Source organism: Urocitellus parryii, chromosome 4 (genome assembly GCF_045843805.1).
Source record: "Urocitellus parryii isolate mUroPar1 chromosome 4, mUroPar1.hap1, whole genome shotgun sequence".
Taxonomy (NCBI): Eukaryota; Metazoa; Chordata; class Mammalia; order Rodentia; family Sciuridae; genus Urocitellus; species Urocitellus parryii.
Window position 1 is genome coordinate 202,095,800 of NC_135534.1, and position 22,943 is coordinate 202,118,742.

The 22,943-nt window shown below is 38.7% G+C and overlaps 1 protein-coding gene and 1 non-coding gene across 7 annotated transcripts in view; both read right to left on the bottom strand.

Moving 5' to 3' along the window:
- Positions 1-22,943, bottom strand: part of Mapkap1 (MAPK associated protein 1) — a 230,800-nt gene that overhangs the window by 116,449 nt on the left and 91,408 nt on the right. For all 6 annotated transcript variants that reach the window (XM_077797105.1, XM_026386354.2, XM_026386351.2 and 3 more), the window contains one exon: positions 3,876-4,048. In XM_077797105.1, the coding sequence (XP_077653231.1) occupies positions 3,876-4,048 (173 nt within the window). The remainder of the gene's footprint in view (positions 1-3,875; positions 4,049-22,943) is intronic.
- Positions 7,867-7,938, bottom strand: Trnav-cac (transfer RNA valine (anticodon CAC)). The gene has a single exon. It is a non-coding gene; the product is annotated as a tRNA-Val (tRNA).

Consider the following 22,943-nt stretch of genomic DNA (forward strand, 5'->3'; position numbering starts at 1 on the left):
ACTATTCAATATGGTATCCATAAGCTACATGGGCTAGTAAACATTTTTGAAATGTGGATAATCTAAACTGAGGTATGCTGTAAGTTACAAATAAACATCAGATAATGAAGGCTTATGACCAAAACAAGAACATAATATATCTCTTTAATAATTTTTGTGTTACATGTTCAAATGATATCATTTTGGATATAATAAAAGATATTATAAGGGCTGGGGTTGTGTCTCAGTAGGGCACTTGCCCAGCACATGTGAGGCACTAGGTTTGACCCTCAGCATCACATAAAAATTAAATAAATAAAATAAAGGTACTATATCCATCTATAACTAAAAATATTTTAAAATATACTATAAATTAATTTCACCTTTTGTTAATTTTTATAAATGTCATTACCAGAACATTTAAAATGACACATGCTCCTCACATCTGCAGTTTGTATTATATTCCTTTTTGACAGCTCTGAGCATAGCCATAATCTCCAAGGCACTCTACTCTAGCTTCTGGACTACAGCAAACTTCTCAAGCTTTTAGTAACTCACCTATCAAGAGCATGATAAATAGCAATCACATTTATGGTGAATGCTGAGGGGACACTGCAAGGAAGAAGGCAAGGAAGGGCCATTCTAATATATAAAAAGAGTCGTAATATATGATTAAAGTCTCTACATCAGAAATGGAATAGTCAAAATGACTCTTGAAAATCCCTTAAATTGTCTATTAAGTATAGTAAATGTGACTTTGTACAAAGAGTGGATGTAAACCAAGTTGATGACACAGTAAAACCACACTGAATTTTATTTTTCTCTCAAAAATTGTTTTACTCTTGAATCAAATAAAAGTTAAGGAATTTTTAAAAATATTTTTTAGTTATAATTGGACACAATACCTTTGTTTTATTTATTAGTTTTTATGTGGTACTGAGGATTGAACCCAGTGCCTCATACATGCTAGGTGAGCCCTCTATAGCTGAACTACAACCCCAGCCCCAAATTAAGGAATATTTTTTAAAATCTTGCAGATAAGAAATAGGCCTACAGAAACACAGACCTAATCTTTGACACAAGAGCAAAGGCAATCCAATGGAACAAACAGTCTTTTCAGCAAATGGTGATGGAGCAACCAGACATCCACATGAAAATATGGAATCCAGAAACAGACCTTAGACCTTCCCCTCACCGCCCCCTAAAAAATACCCTCAAAATAGATCATTTATTTATTTTTGGTTTTTTGGCAGTTCTGGGGGATGGAACCCAGGACCTTGTTCCCCCACATTTGAGGCAAGCACTTAACAACTGAGCTACATCACAAGCCTAGGATCACAGATCTAAATCTAAATCACAAACCTAATCACAAATCTAAATCACAAAACTATAAAACTTCTAGAAGATAACTAAGGACAGAAAACTAGATGACTTTGGATTTGGATGGTGATGACTTTGTAGATCTAACTCTAAAAGCACAATCCACAAAAGAAAAAAATAAGCTGAAGTTAATTAACATTTAAAACTTCTGCTCTGTAAAAAATAATGTTAAGAGAATGAAAAGATAAGCCACAGATTACGAAACTTCTTGCAAAACTTCTAAAGAACTTTTTTCTAAAATATACAAAGAAGTTAAAACTCATCAATAAGGAAACAAAATTTCAATTAAAACAGACAAAAAATATGAATATCTCACCAAAGAAGAAAAAGATAGCAGATACACATGTGGAAAAAGTGCTCAACATCAATAATAAAACACGAGATACCTGTATATACCTATTAAAATAGCTAAAATCCAAAATACTAACAAACCAAATGCTGATGAGGATGTGGGGCAATTTGTGTTTAATGATACATCTGGACAAGTCTACATCTTGTGTTACATTTACTGTTTCTTTTCATTCTTCTTCTTCCTTGCCTGTAGCTGAATCAATAAACTTTCATTACTCATTTTTCTCTTTCATGTTTAGAAAGCCATATAATTTTTTCCTTAGTGGTCACTCTTGCATTTTACATTTGCATAAGTTTCACTTAGGACTCACTTGTGTAAGTTGTCTGGTGGCTCTGCTCTCTCTAATCTAGACACAAGCTTAGCACACTTGAGTTACACACTGAACTTTCCCCTCTCATCTTCTTTGATATAATTATCTAAAATTATCTAATATTTTTTTAAATGAAGGATTGAATCCAGCAGCACTCAACAACCACAGAGTCCCATTCCCAGTACTTTTTTTTTTTTTTAAAGAGAGAGTGAGAGAGGAGAGAGAGAGATAGAGAGAGAATTTTTAATATTTATTTTTTTGTTCTCGGCGGACACAACATCTTTGTTGGTATGTGGTGCTGAGGATCGAACCCGGGCCGCACGCATGCCAGGCGAGCGCGCTACCACTTGAGCCACATCCCCAGCCCCATTCCCAGTACTTTTTATTTTGAGACAGGATCTCACTAACTTGTCTGAGCAGGCCTTGAATTTGTGATCCTTCTGCCTCAGCCTCCTAACTAGCTGGGATTACAGGCATGTGCCACAACACCCACACTAAGAAACATTTCAAGAATAAAATCAGGCAATACAAAGCCATTAGTGCCATGGCTTCCTTTAATGTTTCACCATTCCCACTTCATGCTGAAAAGGGTCAGCATCACAGCCTCAGGAAACCAGCTGACTTACCCTTGTCTGAGCTTGATGTTATTCTGGTTGGAAAGGCTTTCTTCCATTTTCACCAGAGCAATAAAGATTATCTTTATATCCACAACTTATTCAGGCAAAATGGATGAAAATTTCAATAAAAACGTCTGTAATTCCAGCAGCTCAGAAGGCTGAAGCAGGAAGACTGCAAGTTCAAAGCGAGCCTCAGTAACTTAGCAAGATCCTGTCTCTAAACAAAATACAAAATAGGGCTGGGGATGTGGCTCAGTGATTGAGTGCACCTGAATTCAATCCCTCGTACAAATAAATTTTAAAAAAGAAGAAGGAGAAGGAGAAGAAGTTTAAAGAATAATTAATTTTATGTGCAAATTTTTAATGTGCTTAAAGAAAAACTCTGCTAACTCTAAAAATGGGAGAGGGGAGAAGAAAGTTTCCCTGAGAACCTGTTTTCAAAAAAAGGCATTCACTACATTTTACCATATTCCAATCTCTATTGCTAGAAAGAACTAGAAGAGAACGCCTGTCAGAGAAGAAATTCAAGTAAGGGAGAGCCAATGCAGCAAAGCACTTTAAAATTCAAGTTGGAATGTCCAGGCACAGAGATTCTACTTTCAAGTACAAAATATTTAATTTTTTAATGAGGAATACAACCTAGTGGTTGAGGGAAAAAAATTAGCCACTGACTGATAACAAAGAAAACAAAAATACAGACTAAAATTCTACAGAAAGTAAGAGGAAATAATATAAGGACTGACATTAGACCGACCTGAAATCAAATCCTGACTATGTCATCTCCCATTGGTGTAACCTTCTGCAAGTGACAACTCTCTGACCCTGAGTTTTTTCCTCTGCAGAGAGAGGATCATATAATAGGAAGCTGGGAGAATCAAACAGGACACCCGTTATGAAGTACCCAGCCCAGGGCATGCTCGTGGTAGGTGCTCAACATCAGTTCCTTCCCATTACCTCCCACACTGCTTTCATTGGCAGGTATAATATAAGGGCTTGGGGGAATTGTTAAAATTCATTTTCTCATGTCTATATTTATGAAGATAAGCCTGTTTTGCAAGCAGATTTCTGAGGTAGGCTGAGATACACAGGCCCAAAGTCTGGTGAGCACCCTGAACTGGATCAGTATGGAGCTCTGGTTCCCAGGCCAATGCCTAGAAAGACTGACTTGGCCAAGAATACAGTTTTGGTGACCAGAAATCTGCCAGAAACTAGAGCAATCAAAACCAGAAAGGATTACTTGAGCTTCGGCTCCCGTCCTTCGCTTGTATACTGCCAACAGATGAGCCCAATGAGGTCCTGTACCCTGGCGCTGGCCATTGTCACCACGGTCATTGGCAGCAGTCTGTCCTGGCTTGAGTGCAGGGGGAGGTAGACATCGATCTTCTTGGTTGCAGTTGTGCCTACGTGACCCTGTGGACAGAGCACATGCAAGAGTGAAGCCCACAGCCAGGGTTGTGCAGCCCACAGTGGTCACAACCATTACTCTCAGGCCCAGGTGCGGCCCAGCCATTGCTCAACCTTTCTGCACAGACCTACTCTGAGCCTCTACTGGTCCCAAAGCAGAACACTGTCTAGCTTCAAGGGTATTTTTCCTTTAGTTTTCATTTTCTAAGGGTACAATGAATCCATCTCTGCCAGCAGGATGGTAAATGAGCACCACAACCAAGATGAATGAGCAAGAGCAGTGATCAGAGCTGACGTTTGGCATAGTAGTAGACTAGCTTTTGCTGCTAACTCAATATGACCTTGGAGAACTCACCATCAGAACTCTGTGGCATCAGCTGTCCTCCCTGGAATCCACCACTGAAAAATGTCCCCTTTAGATGTTGAGATAAGCTGCCTAGGAAGTTGCCACACTCTCTGGGGAAGCATTTGCCCTGGAATCAAGTGCTTGCCTTCTCAGAAACTACTGAGACTATGTCTACTATGTAGCATACCTGTTTACTTCAGTGCCACACAAGTTGAAGGGTCCATGGTCTTTGATGACTGCCCATCCTCACAGTGCTCTGCCTATCGCCCACACCTGCTCCTCCCTCCTGAACCTTCCACTGGGTCCTCAAGCTCCTGCATTAAGCAATGTTCATAAATCCTCAGCTGCTTTGTAATAAAAACTCCCTCAGCCTCTCTGAATCTTAATCAAAACCTGGTGTTTATTGAGGATCCTTTCCTCTGGCTGTCCTCCTTAAGAGAAGTGTTGTTTGTTTGTTTGTTTTTTTGAGACAGAGTCTTGCTAAGTTGCCTAGCTGGACTAAAACTTTCAATCCTATTTCAGTCTCCCAAATAGCTGGGATTACAGGTGAGCATCAACACATCCAGCTCTTTTTCTTTTTTATTAAAAATAAATAAATAAATTCTCGAGGCCAGGACATAGAGTAAGTATTCTTGTTTCCATTAACACTTCTTTCAAACTATTACTTCCTCTCCCCCTTTCTATTTTGGTACTGGGAATTGAACCTAGGGGTGCTTTACCACTGAGCTAAGTTCACACTTATTTTTATTTTGAGACAGGGTCTTGTTAAATTGCACAGGGCCTCACTAAAGTGTTCTGAGGCTGGCCTTGAATTTATGATCTTCCCACCTGAACCTCCCTAGACCCTGGGATTACAGGCTTGTACCACCATTCAGGCTACTTCCCCTTTCTTCCAAAAATCCCAGTTCCTTTAAGGTCCAAATCTTAACTACTCCACCCTCTTCCTCTCCTTTTCTGTTTCTGTTATGCACCAACCTCCTGGTCACTCCTCTCCCTCACTGAAGTCCTGAGTTCATCTGTTTTCTTTCTCACCCACAAACATGTCCATATGCCGTATGCAGAAAAGTGTCACAGACAACTTCATTGTTGCTCATTCCTGCCCATCCTTACTCATAACAGACCCTTCATTTCAGTAAGTGCCACCACCATGATGCCAGCTGCTTAAGGCAGTAGTCTTGAGTCCTCTTTCCCACTCCTACTGCCCACTTATCCCCCTAGCAACTTCTTGTGTGTCTACCCCCAAAATATACTTCAACAGGGAAAGACTGTCTTTCAACAAACGATGCCAAGGACAACTGAATAGTCACATGCAAATGAATGAATCTGAACTCCTGCTAATACCGTATTCAAATATTAATTCAAAATGGATTGAAGACCTAAATATAAGAAGTAAAGCTATAAAGCTCATTCATAGAAACAAAAAGTATAAGTCTTCCTGAATTTGATTAGGCAACAATTTCTTTAAAACACCACCAAAAGCACAAACAACAAAAAATAAATTCGATTCATCAAAATTTTAAAATTTTGTAACTCAAAGGACACTATCAAGAAAGTGAAAAACATAACCCACAGAATAGGAAGAAATTTCTGCAAAACATGTATCTGATAAGGGTCTACTATCTAGAATATATTAAGAATTTTCACAACTCAACATGAAGGTGATCCAATTAAAACACTGGCAAAGGATTTGAGCAGACGTGTCCAAAGAAGATATATAAATGGCCAACAAATGAAAAAACAAACAACTTAATAAATGGGCTAAGGAGCTGAACAGACACTTCTCAGAAGATATGCAATCAATCAACAAATATATGAAAAAATGTTCAACATCTCTAGTAATTAGAGAAATGCAAATCAAAACTACTCTAAGATTTCACCTCACTCCAGTCAGAATGGCAGTTATCAAGAATACAGACAACAATAAGTGTTGGCAAAGAAGTTGGGAGAAAGGGCATGCTCATACATTACTGGTGGGACTGCAAATTGGTACAACCAATCTGGAAAGCAGTATGGAATTTCTTAGGAAACTTGGAATGAAACCACCATTTGACCCAGCTATCCCACTCCTTGATCTATCTACCCAAAGGATTAAAAAAAAAAAAAAATACTACAGTAATGCAGCCACATCAGTGTTCATAGCCAGTACAATTCACAATAGCAAACTGTGAAACCACCTAGATGCCCTTCAATAGATGAACAGATAAAGAAACTGTGGTATATATACACAATGGAGGGTTTTTTTGACAATAAAAGAGAATAAAATTATGGCATTTGCAGGCAAATTGATGGAGTTAGAGAATGTCATGCTAAGAGAAGTAAGCCAATCCCAAAAACCCAAATGCCAAATGTTTTCTCTGATAAATGGATGCTAATCCATAATGGGGGTGGGGGGGGTAAGATGAGTGAAGCAACTTTGGATGAGGCAAAGGGGAGTGGGGAGGGACCGAGGGGGTAGAAAAGATGGTGAAATGAGATAGACATCATTATCCTAGGTATGTGGATAATTGCACAAATGGTGTAATCCTACTTTGGGTACAACCAGAAGTCAAAAATTGTGTTCCTTTTGTGTATAATGAATCAAAAAGCATTCTGCTGTCATGTGTAACTGATTAGAACAAATAAATAAATTAAAATTTAAAAAAACACAATGAGATACCACTTCATACCCACTAAGATGGTTATGGATTTAAAAAAAAAAAAACCCTTCCCCCTCAAAAAACAAAAATACCTGACAATAACAAGGGTTTGTGAGGATGCAAATAAACTGGAACCTCATACTTTAACAGTAGGAATATAATATATTCCTGTGAAAAACAGTTTGGCAGTCTCTCAAAATAGTAAATGTTGAATTATCATATGATCCAACAATTCCACTCTTAGATACTCAAGAGAATGGAAAACATGTTCACACAAAAACTTGGAAAGGCATGTTCATAGCAACATTGTTTATAATAGTGAAAGAATGGAAATAGTTAAAAGTTCATTAACTGATTAGTAGATGAACAAAATCCATACAGTGAAATATTACTCGGCCATAAAAAGGAACGAACCATTGATACTTGCCACAACATGGATGACACTTGAAAATAGTATGCTAAAAGAAAGGCCAGAGGTAAAATATCACTTATTATATTGACCCATTTATATGAAATGCCTGGAAAAGGCAAGTCCAAAGAGACAGAGAGTAGATTAATGACTGGCAGAAATTGGGGGGAGGGCGGAGGGACTGGGAGATATGGAGCTTCTTTTTTGTGGTATTAGAAATGTTCTGGAATTAGATAGTGATAATAGTTGGGTAACATTATGAATACATTAAAAACCATAGACTGTACACTTAAAATAGTGAATTTTATATGAGCATTATCTCAATAAAAAATTGGAAAATACATAATTTAAAACCATCCCCCTTTGCTCAATCTCTAGATTCCAAACTTAAGTATTGTACTCTCATCTATTGTAATTTGTTTTCTTTTTTTTTTGGTGGTGCTGGGGATCGAACCCAGGGCCTTGTGCATGTGAGGCAAGCACTCTACCAACTGAGCTATATCCCAGCCCCTGTAATTTGTTTTCCACATATTTAAAAAAAAAAAAAAACCTCTAATCTACTTACACTCCTCTTTAAATTCCTCCAGTGAGTTGTTCCCAGGACACAGAATGAAACTGAAACTCCTTGCAATGTCCCACATGGCAACAAATGACCCAGGCCCTGCCTGCCTCTCCATCATCATCTGCTGCCACACCCTGGCCTGCTCACCAGGCTTCAGCTATGCTGGATTCCGAAAGTGCTCTAAATACACAAGACCGTGAGAGAGCGCAAGAATGAGGTGAGAGCAAGTGGGCTTTGTCATTTGCATCTCCCACTCTCAAGGCTTTATGAGGTGCTTCTCACTTTCTAAAAGGTTCTACTCCCTAATGTCTGTATATCTGGCTCCTAATCCTCTTAATGTGTGCTTTTGAGAAGGTTGTGAAATCTCTCAGGCTTTTGTTTCCTCATATGTAAAATGATGATAATGATGAGACCTACCTATCATGAGACCTTTGTGAGGACTATTGCCACTGTTGTTATTATTCAAGGTTTAACTTATCTGGCTCCTACTCAGAGAAACCTTCAGTGATAATGCTACAGAAAGGAGCCCTTCTCCATTATGCACTCCACATGGGTCCTGCTTGTTTCTTTCACAGCACTTAACAATTTAAGAGTAGGTATTTACTGACGTTCATCCACAGCAGACACCTCCCGCCCAACCTGGAATGTCCATGAGGGCAGTGATCATATCTGCTTTGTTTACTGCCCCATGCATGATACCTAGCATTGTGCCTGGCATAGTAAAGACTCTCAAAAACAAAAAATGTGTTAAGACAGGCATGGTGGTACCTGCCCAGAGTCTCAGCTACTTAAGAGACTGAGGCAGGAGGATCCTTGAGCATAGGACTTTGAGACCAGCCTGGCTAATGCAGCAAGACTGTGTCTCGAAAATGACAACAACAACAAATAAACAACCAAGCAAACACGAACTATGAAACTCCAGGATGAGTGTCTGAGTGACTCAGGTGCCCACCAGGACACTTGGAAGGAAATCAATAAATGTCAGTTTCCCCATCCCTCTTGTCCTTGTTTGTGGGTTTATTTCTTGGTCATTGAGAAAAATGGATGGATTTGAACAATCACATTTTCATCTTTAACATTCTAAAATTCTATCATTCTAAGGTGGAAAAGGTCAGAACTAAGACAAAAACATATAAAGTCAGTTTTAAAAAAAAGTGTTTAGAGAAATTTCACTTCTCATATAACCCAGCATCTAACATTAGATCAACTGATGGTTCCCCCAAGCCTTGTCTCTACATTATAAAGCAAAGAAGGATCTACTATATCCCGCATGCACACAAACTCTCTCTCACTCTCTCTTCACATAAACTTGAATGCAAGTACACACACCCATACATGGTTTTTAGCCTGGAAATAATTTCAGTGGCTAATTAAGACTTTGTCAAACATCAAGTGTTTTGACCCTGTCATGCAGGCAAAGGGTGGCAATCTTTCTGAACAGGGTTTATGGCTCTCAGACCCCTGCCCCTTTTCAGACCCGTATCAGCTGCTTGCACCTGCTTGTCCTTTTTGTTTACTCCTCTTCCTCCTGAAGAACCAGAGCTGAGGGTCCATGGGGATCACAATCTACAGACAGGGAGACTCAAAGAGATGACAAACATGAAATAAGGCCAGGCTGACAGCACACTCCTGTAATTCCAGCTACTGGGGAAGCCAGGACAGGACACAAGGTCTAGACCAGTTTTGGCAACTTAGCAAGACCCTGACTCAAAATTAAAAGGGTTGAGGTGTGTAGGTTGGCATTAGAGCAACCACGGGTTCAATCCCCAGTACCATCAAAAAAAGAAAGAAAAGAAAGGAGAAACAAAATCTGCTTCATAAGTCTCAGTGCTCTAGGAGTGCAAAGGAGTATGCGAGGTTAAAAAGGGTTAGCTTTTTAAATCAGACCCATTTTTGTTACATAAGCTTATTATGTTGTCACAGGAGGCAAAAATGGATGCCACAGGAACCTTAAAAACAATACAATTATTAATAATAATAACTGGCATTTATTTAAAGCTAAAGCTAATTTAAGTAAATTCTGCTGTGTATGTGTCTGTTACGTCATTTAATTCTCACCATCACTTCAAGAAAAAAGGTTCTACCATTACATCACCCTTATGACAAATGAGAAAACTAAGGCTTTTGAGGCTACAGACACCTTCTCCATGACCCAGAGCTATGGCAGAAGAGCCAGGACTCAGCCTTGGGCCAATATGTCTCCAGAGCTGCTAGTTCAAACATCAACGCCTCTTCCTCTATAGTTATTCCAAATGCAGTCAATTCCTACTCTCCTGGGCTTGAATGCCATCTCCTCTTTCCTCTTCTTTCTCACAAGCACACTAGAAACTCTGCTTAGAGCAGCCTCCTGCAGAAGAATCTAGATGCTGCTCCAGGACAACTGTTAGGGGATCGAGACTCCCAGAACCATGTAATTCCACTGCTACAGGGCAGCCGTCGTTTATGGAGCAGATTTTGTCTGCTCTCCTAAGTCTCAATGCTCTAGGAGTGCAGAGGAATATGCTAGGACAGTTCCCACGGATCCCTTTATCCTCCTTAGTTTATAACAAAAAGGTAAATGTGGAGGAAACTATCAGAATAAATATGGTAGATACTTATTAAATAAATAAAGCACTTTATCTTTTTAATCTTCTAATTCCATCTTGAGGCACTGATGATGGGAAAAAGTGCCTTGCACAAACACTGAAATTATATATATATTTTTTAATAAAGGGCCTCTTCTGAAAAAGCTCAAGGTGGTGGCAGTTAGCTCAATCTAATAGTCCCTGTGTTGCAATATTTAGAGGGAATCATCTAAAACATAAAACAATCCATCAACATAATAGAAAGTAATTAACTTATAAAAAAATAAGGTGACCAAAGGATTAAAAGTATTCATCATACATCAAGGCAAGCAACATAGAACTATTATTGCAACAAGCAATAAACAAAGATCAAGTCACACTGCTTACTGCATGGCAATTTCCCCAATACAAGGCTGGGGAAATGGACGCATAATTACAGCACAAGGAAAGGAACAAAACAGAGCAGGGGAACTGCTTCCTCTTCAATGTTCTTAGTCACTTATGCACTCAACAAACACCTGCTGAACCGCCATGCTTGGATCTGAAGACCAAGTCCAGTGAACCACAGGGCAGACCAGACCCTCACCAAACTCTGAAGGTCTACAGTACAATGCGATCAAAGCCTTAAATCCCAGCAGCCTGGGAGGCTGAGGCCGGAGGATCGTGAGTTCAAAGCCAGCCTCAGCAAAGCAAGACTCTAAGCAACTCAATGAGACCTTGTCTCTAAAATAAAATACAAAATAGGTCTGGGGATGTGGAAGGGAAAAGTACAAGCTGTCATGAGGGCCCAGAAGCAATCACACTAAAGGGGGATGACAAAGGCCTCTTGAGATAGAAAAAATTACCCTTCCATCCACAGAACTTTTGGCCCAAGGAAAAGACACTTACTGTATTTACCTGCCAGACCAACACCCCGAAGTATGAACAGGAGTTCCTCCTGAAACATGAGATTATGGGCGATTTTAATTTTCTGCTTTATATTTTTCTGTATTTTCTATAATGAACATGTATTGCTTTTACAATTAGAAGCAAAATAGTAAATATTATAATACAAAGAAAAAGGGAAAGAAGAAGGACAATAGTATCATTCAAGGCTTCAGAGCTTCAGTTTTGAGAAAACCTGGTTCAATGTTGAAAATGGAGCCTATGTTAAGGCATCAAGCAAACACTCATTAAGGACATACTATGTGGGCAGGGGATGTAGCTCAGTGGAAGGGCACTTGCCTGGCACACACAAAGCCTTGGGTTCAATCCCCAGTACCACCAAAAAAAAAAGAATAAAAATGTTTTTTATGTGCCAGGTGCTTTGACAGGCTACTGGAAATAAGAAGTTGAAACTATAACTCAGATACCTTCCTATGACAGATTAATAATTTCTTAAAGAAAAATTTAAAGTAATAAAATCACAATCAGCTGACAAATTTGAAATTTATCACCACTTTCAAGAGCAGCCCCCAAGCAAGGGAAAGCCCCCAATGCTGGTTTGGTCTAAAAAGAAACATACTTCCTCAGCACAAGTCCAACTCATGAAGACCAACCAGCTACAGAGTTCTGACCCCACCACCTCTCCATAACTTGATGGCTTTGCAAAGGCAGCCACAATCATTCAACATGTCCAAGACCAGCGTTCCCCCTCAGCTTCCTCTTATTCTGTTGTCTGTTCTCAGATAAGGCTTCCATCAGTTACTCTGTCACCCAACCTAGGACCCCTAAATCCTCCTTTTGCCTCACCCTCAATATCCAAATGCTCCTGAAATGACTCTCAAATCTTTCTTCTTCCCATTCTCACCACAACTGCCCCAGTTCAGGCCTCATCATCTCTAAGCCAGACCACTGCAGCAGTCTCTCACGACTATCTCTTTATCTCTAAATCCCTCCTCTCTTCAAACCTTTATCTCCTTATTGCCGACAATGTGATTTTTCTCAAATCACACACCATGCCAGTCAGAAACATCTGACAGCTCCCCAGCTCCCCGGTGCTAGCGTTCTGACTCCTCAGCATGGCAGCCTTCACTATCTGGTCCCAGGATATCACTGCTGAAGTGGATTGACCAACAGTGCAGAGCTCAGGCCTGGGGTCGGCTAGGTCCAGGTGTGAATTCTGGAATCACTTCCTTAGCAGCTAGACCTTAGACTGAACCTCTCCCAATCTCCATTTTCTTGGAAAAGCAAACAAAATGTATATAAAATACCTGGCACACAATCACTGATCAAGAAACATAGTTCTTCTGTCCTTTAATTTAAATGTCTCCTCTTCCAAGAAGGCTGAAGTTCAAGATGATTCCCATTCTTCGCTCTCCTAGCAATTTGATTCGTACAGCCTTACGGTTTTACATTTTTTGTACCTACCCTTACCACATCCTTCCCCAGCCTCATTCAACTGTGGGTTACATGAAGGGAAAAGCTATGCCTCATCCATTTTGTACTTTTCTAGGGCCTAGAACACGGCAGATTTGGGCTTAGTTTGTTGAACTGAAAGAACTCCTCAGATTACCTTTCAAAATGGGCCAATGAACTACCACTTTTCTCCTACCCCAGGTAAACTGGCTGTACCTCTTCTACTTCAGGAATACCTTATATCCCCAGCACCTAAGACAGGGCCTGATATACAGTAATTACTTATACATACGAATGATTAAAATTCACTAACACATTACTTTAAACATACGGAGACACTATCAAGCTATTTTCTCATTGTCAGAAATGTAAGTTGTTAGCAGAGCATGGTGGAACACACCTGTAATCCCAGTGGCTCAGGAGGCTGAGGCAGGAGAATAACAGGTTTGAAGCCAGCCTCAGCAACTTAGATTATAAGCATCCTAGTGAGACCCTGTCTCAAAACAGAAAATAAAACAGTCCGTAGATGTGGCTCAGTGATTAAGCACCCTGGGTTCAATCCCTGGGAAAGGAGGAAGGAAAAGTGGGAGAAAGTGAGGAAAGAAAGAAATGGGAGTTGTTTCCAATATTCCACTATTACAAATAATATTCTCACATTCTATATAATGTCCATATACATACTCCCAGAGATATATTGTTGGGACACAGGATATGAGTGCTTTGTAGTTTGTGATATATGTTGGTTCAGGTGCACTCTTTTGAAAAGTGTCTTTATGTCAATCATGAGAGATCAGTATTATGAACCACAGGTTATCTAATTAATAACTAGCTCACAAAATGTAAAAACATAAAAATTCAAGTAACTTCTAGCACACAGATTATGTACAGAATTGAAATATACAGAAACTGGACATGATGAGTTAAAACATCACATCTATAACAGATCTTTTTCTATTTGATTCCATCAATTAAAATAACATATAATTGCTGCCTAGTATAAAACTAATTTCAAAATTACACACCTGACAGTTTCAAAATAGAGTAAGCAGGAGGGCAAAAATGTTATTCAGTTTGAAATAATTTTGAATTAGGACTGTCCATATTGAGCCCTTGCCTAGCATGTATAAGGCCCTGGTTCAACTTCCAACAAGGGATGGGGACACTATCCATATCAAGTGAGTTAGCTGAATTAATGAATTAAGGCTTTTGGACAAAGATTCAGTTAGCAGTGCTACTTAACACCAAAGTTTGTCAATAATCAACTGAACATCATATCTCAAAAATATTGCTAAGTATTCAATTTCTGTGTTAAGACAAAGAAACAGAGAAAGAATAGACAGCTTGGCTTTTGCAATTAAAGAGACAAAAAAGCAGGCAGCATTATTCCATTAGTCACAACTGTACAAGCAGATCATTATATGTAACTTTAATGTGGAAATAAAATATATAAGTGTATCCAGATAATGTCATGATGCAAATTGACAAAAGGGTTATTTGTAGCCTTCAAAATATAAAACTCTCTTCAAGGAATGACTGCAGTCCTGTTCTATCAGTACCTTCCTCCCAACTTCCTCGAGAAGTACAAAGGCTGTGGCTCAGTGGCACAGCAGTTGCCTCACACATGTGAGAGGCACTGGGTTCAATCCTCAGCACCACACAAAAATATAAATAAACAAAATAAAGATATTGTTTCCATCTATAACTAATTATATATATATATATATATATATTTATTTTTTATTTTTTTTAAGGAAGGGCAAAGGCTATGTATTCTACCCACAGCCTGGCAGTTAATAACACAGTATGCAAACTTGGTATAGGAGTCTCAAATGATCACTTCTTTGACAACATATAATGGACTTTATTTGATCAGAAGTAATGTTTTCAAACAAAATCTGACCTAAGCCAGGCTTACCTGGCAATTAAAAATAAAGAGGGTCTACACAAGGAAGAAAAAACTTACACCCTGGTTTTATGGGCTCAGAAAAAGAATTCATTATTTTTACATTCAAAATGGTAGCAATGAATATGAATAGATTCTGTATGAAATTCTATGACAAATCCATTCAGAGCTATGGAGTTGGCTTTGTGGTTCTATCTTAACCCTCAATAAATCTGGGATACTTAAAGGCTATTAAATTAACATTTCCCTGATCTGGCACCTGTAGTCAACTTAATTTGTCAAAAACATTTCTATAGTTTGTCACTGGACACTATTTTCTGACAAGTTAAGTTTAAAATAAAATTGACAAAATCTCATTAATTTCCTCTGAATCACCAACCTTGGTTCCATTAAGCTTTTATTATCAAGAACGTCAACTGTCACTTTCTTTAACAAGGTCAACTTCCGATCTGAGTACTTCCAGGATCCTTGCCATATTAACAGAAGCTAGAGAAGCAGTACAGTGTGGTTAAGAGCACAAGCTAGAGAGTCAATCAGACCTGAGCTCAGGTCCCCAAAATAACACTTACTGTGTGACCTTGGCCATTTAGTTAAGCTCTCTGAGTCATTATTTCCTCACCTACACAGTGTAGATGGTAGCACTACTTCTTCAAGGGGTTGTAGAGGGGATTTGATAAGACTTTTCTTTTCCCTGTGCCTGGCCTATAGTCAATGCTTAGAAAATGTTGGTTGTCTATGATGCTTTTTTTTTTTCTACTTTTATATTCACAGTTTAAAACAACAACAGTTTTATTGCCATTCATAAGACTTTGAAAACCATAAGGATCATCCACTTTAATGCATTTTCAGCAAATGGCTGCCTTACAATCTCTCCCTTCTCTTCCACTACCCAGAGCCCTGCCACCTTCTGAAGCAAACTCTTTGCCTCGGTTTTGGGGCAAACATCTTGACAGCTAAACATGTTTCTTCCTATTGAGCTGCAATTTCCCTGTGGATTTTACTCACTGATCTTAGTCCCAGCGCTCTGGAAATGTGAACAGATTTATTTCCCATTCCACAGCCCCCTGCTTCACATACCTGGAACTCAGAAAAATTCAGTGCAGAATGGGCCTACTATAGTCTTTCCAGAACACAGCACAGCACAGCAAATACTCCTCCTGTTTGCTTTCCTTAAGCCAATGACTTTTGTAACTTTTCCTTCCATAAAATCTATGGCAAATGTAAATCAATAATCCAGTCCTGGGAACCAAAATTGGAAAGGAGATTTCTGAACTCAGGAAATGTTTTCTCTATTTAAAATAAAATTTTCACATTTTGAGTCTCTTGACACTTTTTTTTTTTTTAAGAGAGAGAATTTTTTTGATTTTTTTTTTTTTTTTTCAGTTTTCGGTGGTCACAACATCTTTGTTTGTATGTGGTGCTGAGGATCGAACCCAGGCCGCACGCATGCCAGGCGAGCGCACTACCGCTTGAGCCACATCCCCAGCCCTCTGACACTTTCTTAAACAATAAAACACCTAGCTCTTTTGGTTTCAACAATTCAAGGTATCAAATGAAGTCTGAGAAATACACTCATATAACTCTTCTGTTTCAAGATATCAACTAAGAAACCAGCATTCATGTTCAAATATAGGTAAGCAGTTTCACAAACCATGAGGAGATATGAAGAGGAAAAAAATAAAAGTCCCTCCATACTATATCAGGGATAACTATCATTTTCTCAATCTTAAATGCAGAAAATTGTTCCTCATACCATCTTTTTACCATCATGGGTTTTAATAAACCAATGATGCCAGGCCCCACACTCTGCAGAATCAATAGGACAGTCTAGATCCTGGCACTGCCAGCTTTGAGCTGTGCAAACACTGGTAAGCCCATAACATCTCTGAAAGTCAATTTCCTCAGCTGTAAATAGAGATAAGACTATCTACTTCAAAAGAATGGCAGGAGGGCTGGGGTTGTGGTTCAACAGTAGAGCACATGCGAGGCCCTGGGTTCAATCCTCAGCACCACGTACATACATACATACATACATAAAATTAAGGTATTGTGTCCGAGTAAAACTAAAAAATAAATATTTAAAAAATATGACAGGTAATATAAAGTAAAACTAAATTATGTTCAAATGTTTTGTGGGGCTTAGGGGTACAGCTCAGTAGTGGACTGCATGCTTTAGTATGCATAAGGCTCTGGGTTCCTCCACAGCACCTTCCCTCCCATGAAAAACAGCTCTATGAGCTTCAAACTACACAACTGCCAGGTATTTCTTGTTATTGTTACTGAAACTATTGCTCAAACTGAGCAAATTTGGGTACAAAATATTCTCAAGCATGAAGCTGAGATGCATAGGCAATAAAGGTCTGTTTGTCTTTGTCTCTTTCCTCTGTCATTGTGAAAGAAGGGCTGTAGTGTTCTCCTTCCATCCAGCCTGAGGAGGGTCACAGCAGGTACCAGAATGTGTTCTCACACAGGTACACTCCAGCCACCTTAAAGCCACTTTGATACCATGAAGTGTCAGTTTTGAATTTTCATGGCCGGTGTGGGATTCTTTAGATCATTAATGTTACACAGCACTTTGCATTTAATTGTACAAACAATGGCTTCCACAATGATGATATCAGGGAAAGGGAATCTGTATGAACTAAGCCCCATCACCTAGAATAAGTTTAGGAACCTCTTCATTATTAAATCATTTATATAATAAAATCAATATGCTTTAAAGTAAAAATAGGTTTTTTTAAAACCATAAGTAAAAGTTACATGTTTTAAACACTATCAATTATGGTAATATAATGAGTCTTTTTAAGATTTAATATCAACTTTTAAAATTAAAACTCGATGGAGAATGCGTACTTGGCTCCATTACTAGATGATGGATCTCTGAAGAGGCTATAGTACAGACTCTGTCACCTCCTACATCATATGAAAACTGTGGTATAACTCTCCAACTACCGCAAGGACAATTCCAGAGATGAAGTATTTTGAGAATGTAAAATTATAAAAATGTTAAAGGAAATAATCCAGATATATATGCCACATTTATTTCACATAAAAATAAAGATATTGTGTCCATCTTTATTATTGAGTCTCAGCTGATTAAACATTATAAATTCTTAAGTGTCAAAAGGCTCCTTAAAATTATAGTTTCCTTAATTTGAATAGTTTTTAAAATTCTATACAGTGGTAACTACATAGCTAAATGTTTTTATCACTTTAAGACTCAATGTTCCTTAATTGTATAATTCAAAAATTTCACTGAATCATTATTTAGGAAGACCTCTTAAAATTAATAAAAACCTCTTAAAATTAATCTTTCATGCACATCCAGCTTATCCAAAGTTAGAATTTAATTAGATGGCCTTGGCATAAATGGGCTTACTACTTTATTTGCTCAATCAGCGTATGTCTTTTCAGTAATTATAATTAATTCAAGTCCCTGATGCACCTCCTAGCAAACAATGTAAAAACATCAGACAAAATGGAAATAAATAGCTTTACATTTCTCCAATTACAACATTCACTTTCATCCTCAAAATGCACATGTGTAAATAACTGAGATAGGTGTTACTCTGTATAGGAAAAGGCGACACAAAGAACCTACAACTCTGGTGACAGAGAAAGATGCTTATCTACAGCAGAAAATACATTTTTTTCACACTATTAAAAACAATACAAATACAAAAGGCCAATTGAGAGTTTTCATTTGACAGAGTTTGCAAATGTATGTTGAAATATAAACAGCAGCAAGTAAAAGAGAAGCTGAATTATTATTTATCAGGAACAATACTTCCTGTTGGAAACGATCACTTTCAATTATACACAAAATTTACAGTTGAGAAACAGTGCAAAAAGTCTAACCATCCGGTCTTCATCCCACATGCCTCCCAGATAGAATCTAGGGAAAAGGAACAAGTGAGAGAACTTTATTTTTAAAACTGAGGGGACAGCAGGATCCACGGGATAATAAAAACTGTCAGTACAGAGTACTTTAAAAAATAAAGTGCTCTCTGCCTGTCACACTACTCAATTAGGTAATCAGCATAGCAACACAAAAATGAAATGAACCGCCACAGAGCTGACAGTCCTGGTGGGCAGTGAGAGCAAGCAGAGAGTACATTCTTCTGCATACACCCTTTACATTCCCACCTCAGTTCTCTCTGCCACCGGCAGGTTGCAGCTGCTGATTGCCTTTTTTTTTTTAATATATTTTTTTAGTTGTAATGGACACAATATCTTTATTTATTTATTTATTTATTTATTTATTTTTATGTGGTGCTGAGAATCAAACCCAGTGCCTCGCTTGTATGAGGCAAGCGCTCTAAGGCTGAGCCCTAGCCCCAGCCCCTGCTGATTGCCATTTATTGGGCACCCCCCAGAGTCCAAGTACTTTTCAGACATTATCTCATTTAATACACCCAGAAGTCTTATGAGGACGGCTTATTCCCTCTTAGAGCTGAGGGATGAGCAGTTCATTAAACAGACTGCTCCAAACCCCTCAGCTGGAGTGGGGAGGTGTGTCAGGACTCAAACCCCAGGTCTATTCACCTGTCTGTTCACTCTCTGGGTGAATCCCTAGCCCCAAAGAACTCCCGGGAAAACCTGAGTATTTAGGAAAGACTACCAAGGTTACTGGTTCATGCTATATCCATGACATCAGAATTGGGGGTCCCGTTTGGTGGGCATGGGCATCCTCTGGTTGAGACCCATGGGAAGATCTGAGCTGCTCCTTTTACAGCCTCGCCTGTCACACTGCGCTTGCAGCTTGGCAGTGATCACTGTTATTAAAGAGGGAGACAGGGTCACCTTCCAGGAGTTACCTCTGGTGGGCAGGCAGGCAGCAGAAACTGTTTCAGATTTCCTTGCTGCTGGGCACATAGAGGAACTCAATAAATACTGTTTTCAGTGATAAAAATACAAGTGAACTCGGCTTCTTAAAATATGGGCAGATCCCTCTGATGAGGTTATCAAAAAGCAGAGGTCAAGTACCGACTCACAGCCACAATCTTTACTATTGAATTAAGAGGCTCCTCAGTAATTGTGAGGTATATCTGTTACTAAATCTGGCTACCCAGGTGGCAGTAGCCAAATGTGCTTTGATAATGACAAAGGAGGAAAACAACAATTCGGTCCTCGGAGAGATGGGCAAGCAGCGTATGGTAGGACATCAACATCAAGCTCCGACATAAGCAAAGGGTCTGATGAGACAAAAGGTCCATCTCAGGTTGCGATTCTCTGCAGAAATGGGCAGCACAAGACCTGCTCTCACAGAAACTGACAAGTCACCAGGGCACCAGGGTCTCCAGGGTGTCTCCTCAGCCCTCTGGCATTATTTTCCTCTTGTTTCTCCTGAGTCTTAGTCAGTTTGATCTCCTCTGAGGTTCTAACTAAACCAGACACAGGGAGAGTCTGGGATTTTATCTTATTAAAATAGATATGGCTAATTTGTCTTTTCAAATTCATTTTAAATTAAATTGGATTTCCTAGGAAGGCTGCTAGGTCAGTTCCCCTGCTGTGAACACAGGACAAAGGTTAATTGCAAGCCCTTCACCAGCTCCACTGCTCTCCTGGGCAGGCTCTGAGAACCTGCCCCAAGAGGTGGGGAAGGCTTGGGTTTATTGGGCAATAATGCTGCCATTAGAGCCATTTACCATTATGCCAGAAAACACTTTATTTTTTTTAACTAAATAACAAGATATGATTGCAATAACAAGAAAGAAATGTAATAATGTTACCAACTGATAGTTATAAAACACAAAGCCAAAGAAAACAGCTAACCTATTTGCCTTGCTAAAAGGCCCCTAAGATGCAAAAGTGTATACCTTCCTGGAGCAAACTGTTTTCCAGTTTCAATGTAAAATTCCATTAACATTTGCACTTAATTTATCTCATTTAGACTGTCCATGTTTATGAAAATTTAACCCAGTAATTCCCTGTTATACACAGCAAAACAAAGTATGAATACTTAAATACAATGTAAATAAAACACTTTATCAATTATATTTTTGTATTCTAAATTAGTGACTTCACTTAGCATGTCTGCCTTGCACAGCACCACACTATTTTTCAATTAAAGGTCCAGATGTTTCAAAGGCTCCAGTAGGCAACGGCAGTTATGAGAAATGCTTTATCTGCATTGTAATCATCACCACCACATCAGCTCCAGGCTGCATTAACATACTCATGTTTTATTCCAGCTCCCCTCCTAACAGAGCAGGTAATTATGCAACACAGCAGAGAAACACAAGCCTAAGAGCTGGACAATTTCCTTACAAGCATTCACCTGAGCAACACATTTTCATACACAAACAATTTTCCTGGAAAATATTTTATTATATAGTTAACCTCCTTAACAGGAACACAGGCCATTTCAGCAATTTTTTGTTAATAAAGAGTGAATACAAAGATATATCAAATTTAGCTTCAAATATTATTTAACATATAAGATGGACTGTGAATACATTGCTTGTGTACAATGAAAAGAAACCAAAACTTTGTTAAAAAAAAAAAATCATTTGTTATCACCTAAGCCATTTCTCCTTATTTTTAATACCAGTGTCAACTGTTGAACAAGTCAATTCAATTTTTATTCCTACTATCCAAAAATGACAATTCACCTGAGCTGAGACTGAGCAAGTAGAGCAATTATCCCTGTTCCCATTCGATAGGAAAAAAATACCAGAGCAGAACAAAATGCAATCCTGACAGCTGCAACAAAAATGCTATGGTATTTATTATTTAGTTAATTAAATGACTCTTACAAATAGAAGAGAATAACCTATGTTACAAGAGATACTACTATGCTTGGTAAACATGGTATAATTTGATGGGAAATTATAGTTCCTCATCGTTAAGAGAAATTGTAATAAAATTAACTTAATCATAGAATTTTAATTATTCTATAAAATTATTTATTTTGAAATCCTCCAAGAGGAGGTGTCCTAATGAAGAAGTTATTCAAAAGATAAATGCCTTTACAAATATTAAAACCTCAGACAGGTCAAATACTGGCAGGTTACACTTTAGCGTCTGAAAGCAGACAGCTTCCCATCTTCCTGAAGGAACCTTAGGTGGAACATTTTTAATACATCACCATGTCACTTTTTAATGTGCCCCAATCTATTAACCACATGGCAAACTAACAGGGATTTTTAAAATATGGGCTTTATGGCTTTGTGCTGGTGATTAATTAAATAAATAGCCACCATTTCACAAATCATCCCTCTAATTAGTCTAAAACAGACACTTTGCATTCACTGGTATTACTGCCATCTGAAGCTCACAGAAGGGCAGGAGCAGTGCGGCATGGCCGCATCTCTGCACTTTGGAGCCCATTGTTGTGGGCTCCACGGCTGGCATCCCACCCTGCCACCCAGAGGCTGAGGTGCCATCTTTGCAGGTGCTGCAGTCAGCTGGAATTTGGCTCCAGCTGCTCAGAAAAGATGTTCTCCTTAATTATTCTCCCTCACCCTAAAGGAAACAATGGAACAACAAAGGAATGAAGCGCAACCTCCAGCTGCAAGCAGAAGAGGCTTCACCCCACAGCCCATGGAGTGAACAGGGAAGCTGGTTGATTTAGGAATAACTCAAAGCATGCTATTGTTGTTATCCTGAATTCAGATATTAAGCAATTATCCCCAAATTATATTCTTTAAAAGACTCCATTCAAAGACTGAGATGTTCACTCTTTGAAACTGATAGGAATTCAACTTAACCTGTTTTAGCAGCTTATTTTTACAATATAATTCCTCTGAAAGCAAATTAAACTGAGAAATAATTTTTAGTGCCAGAAAAAAAAATCAAATGGGAATATATCAAGAACCAAATTTCCTCCAGGAAAGACGTCCTAATCTCTTAAACTTCATTAGATATATTCAGAGGAAGGAAGGAAAGATGGACGGACAGAAGGAACGAAAGAAGAAAGGAAGGAGAGAATGCTAGAGAGGGAGGGAGGGAGAAAAGATGAAAGGAAAAGGAAAATGGGAAAACTAAATAGGGACACCACACCACAAATTAAAGGAATATCCTTATTTCCCATCTTTAAGAACATTCCTTAAGAATGAGAGGACAAAATGGCTCAGAGTGGAAAAGACCTGGACCCTGAAGCAAAATAGGCTCTGAGGGTTTTGTGCCTTTAGCTAAGGTAT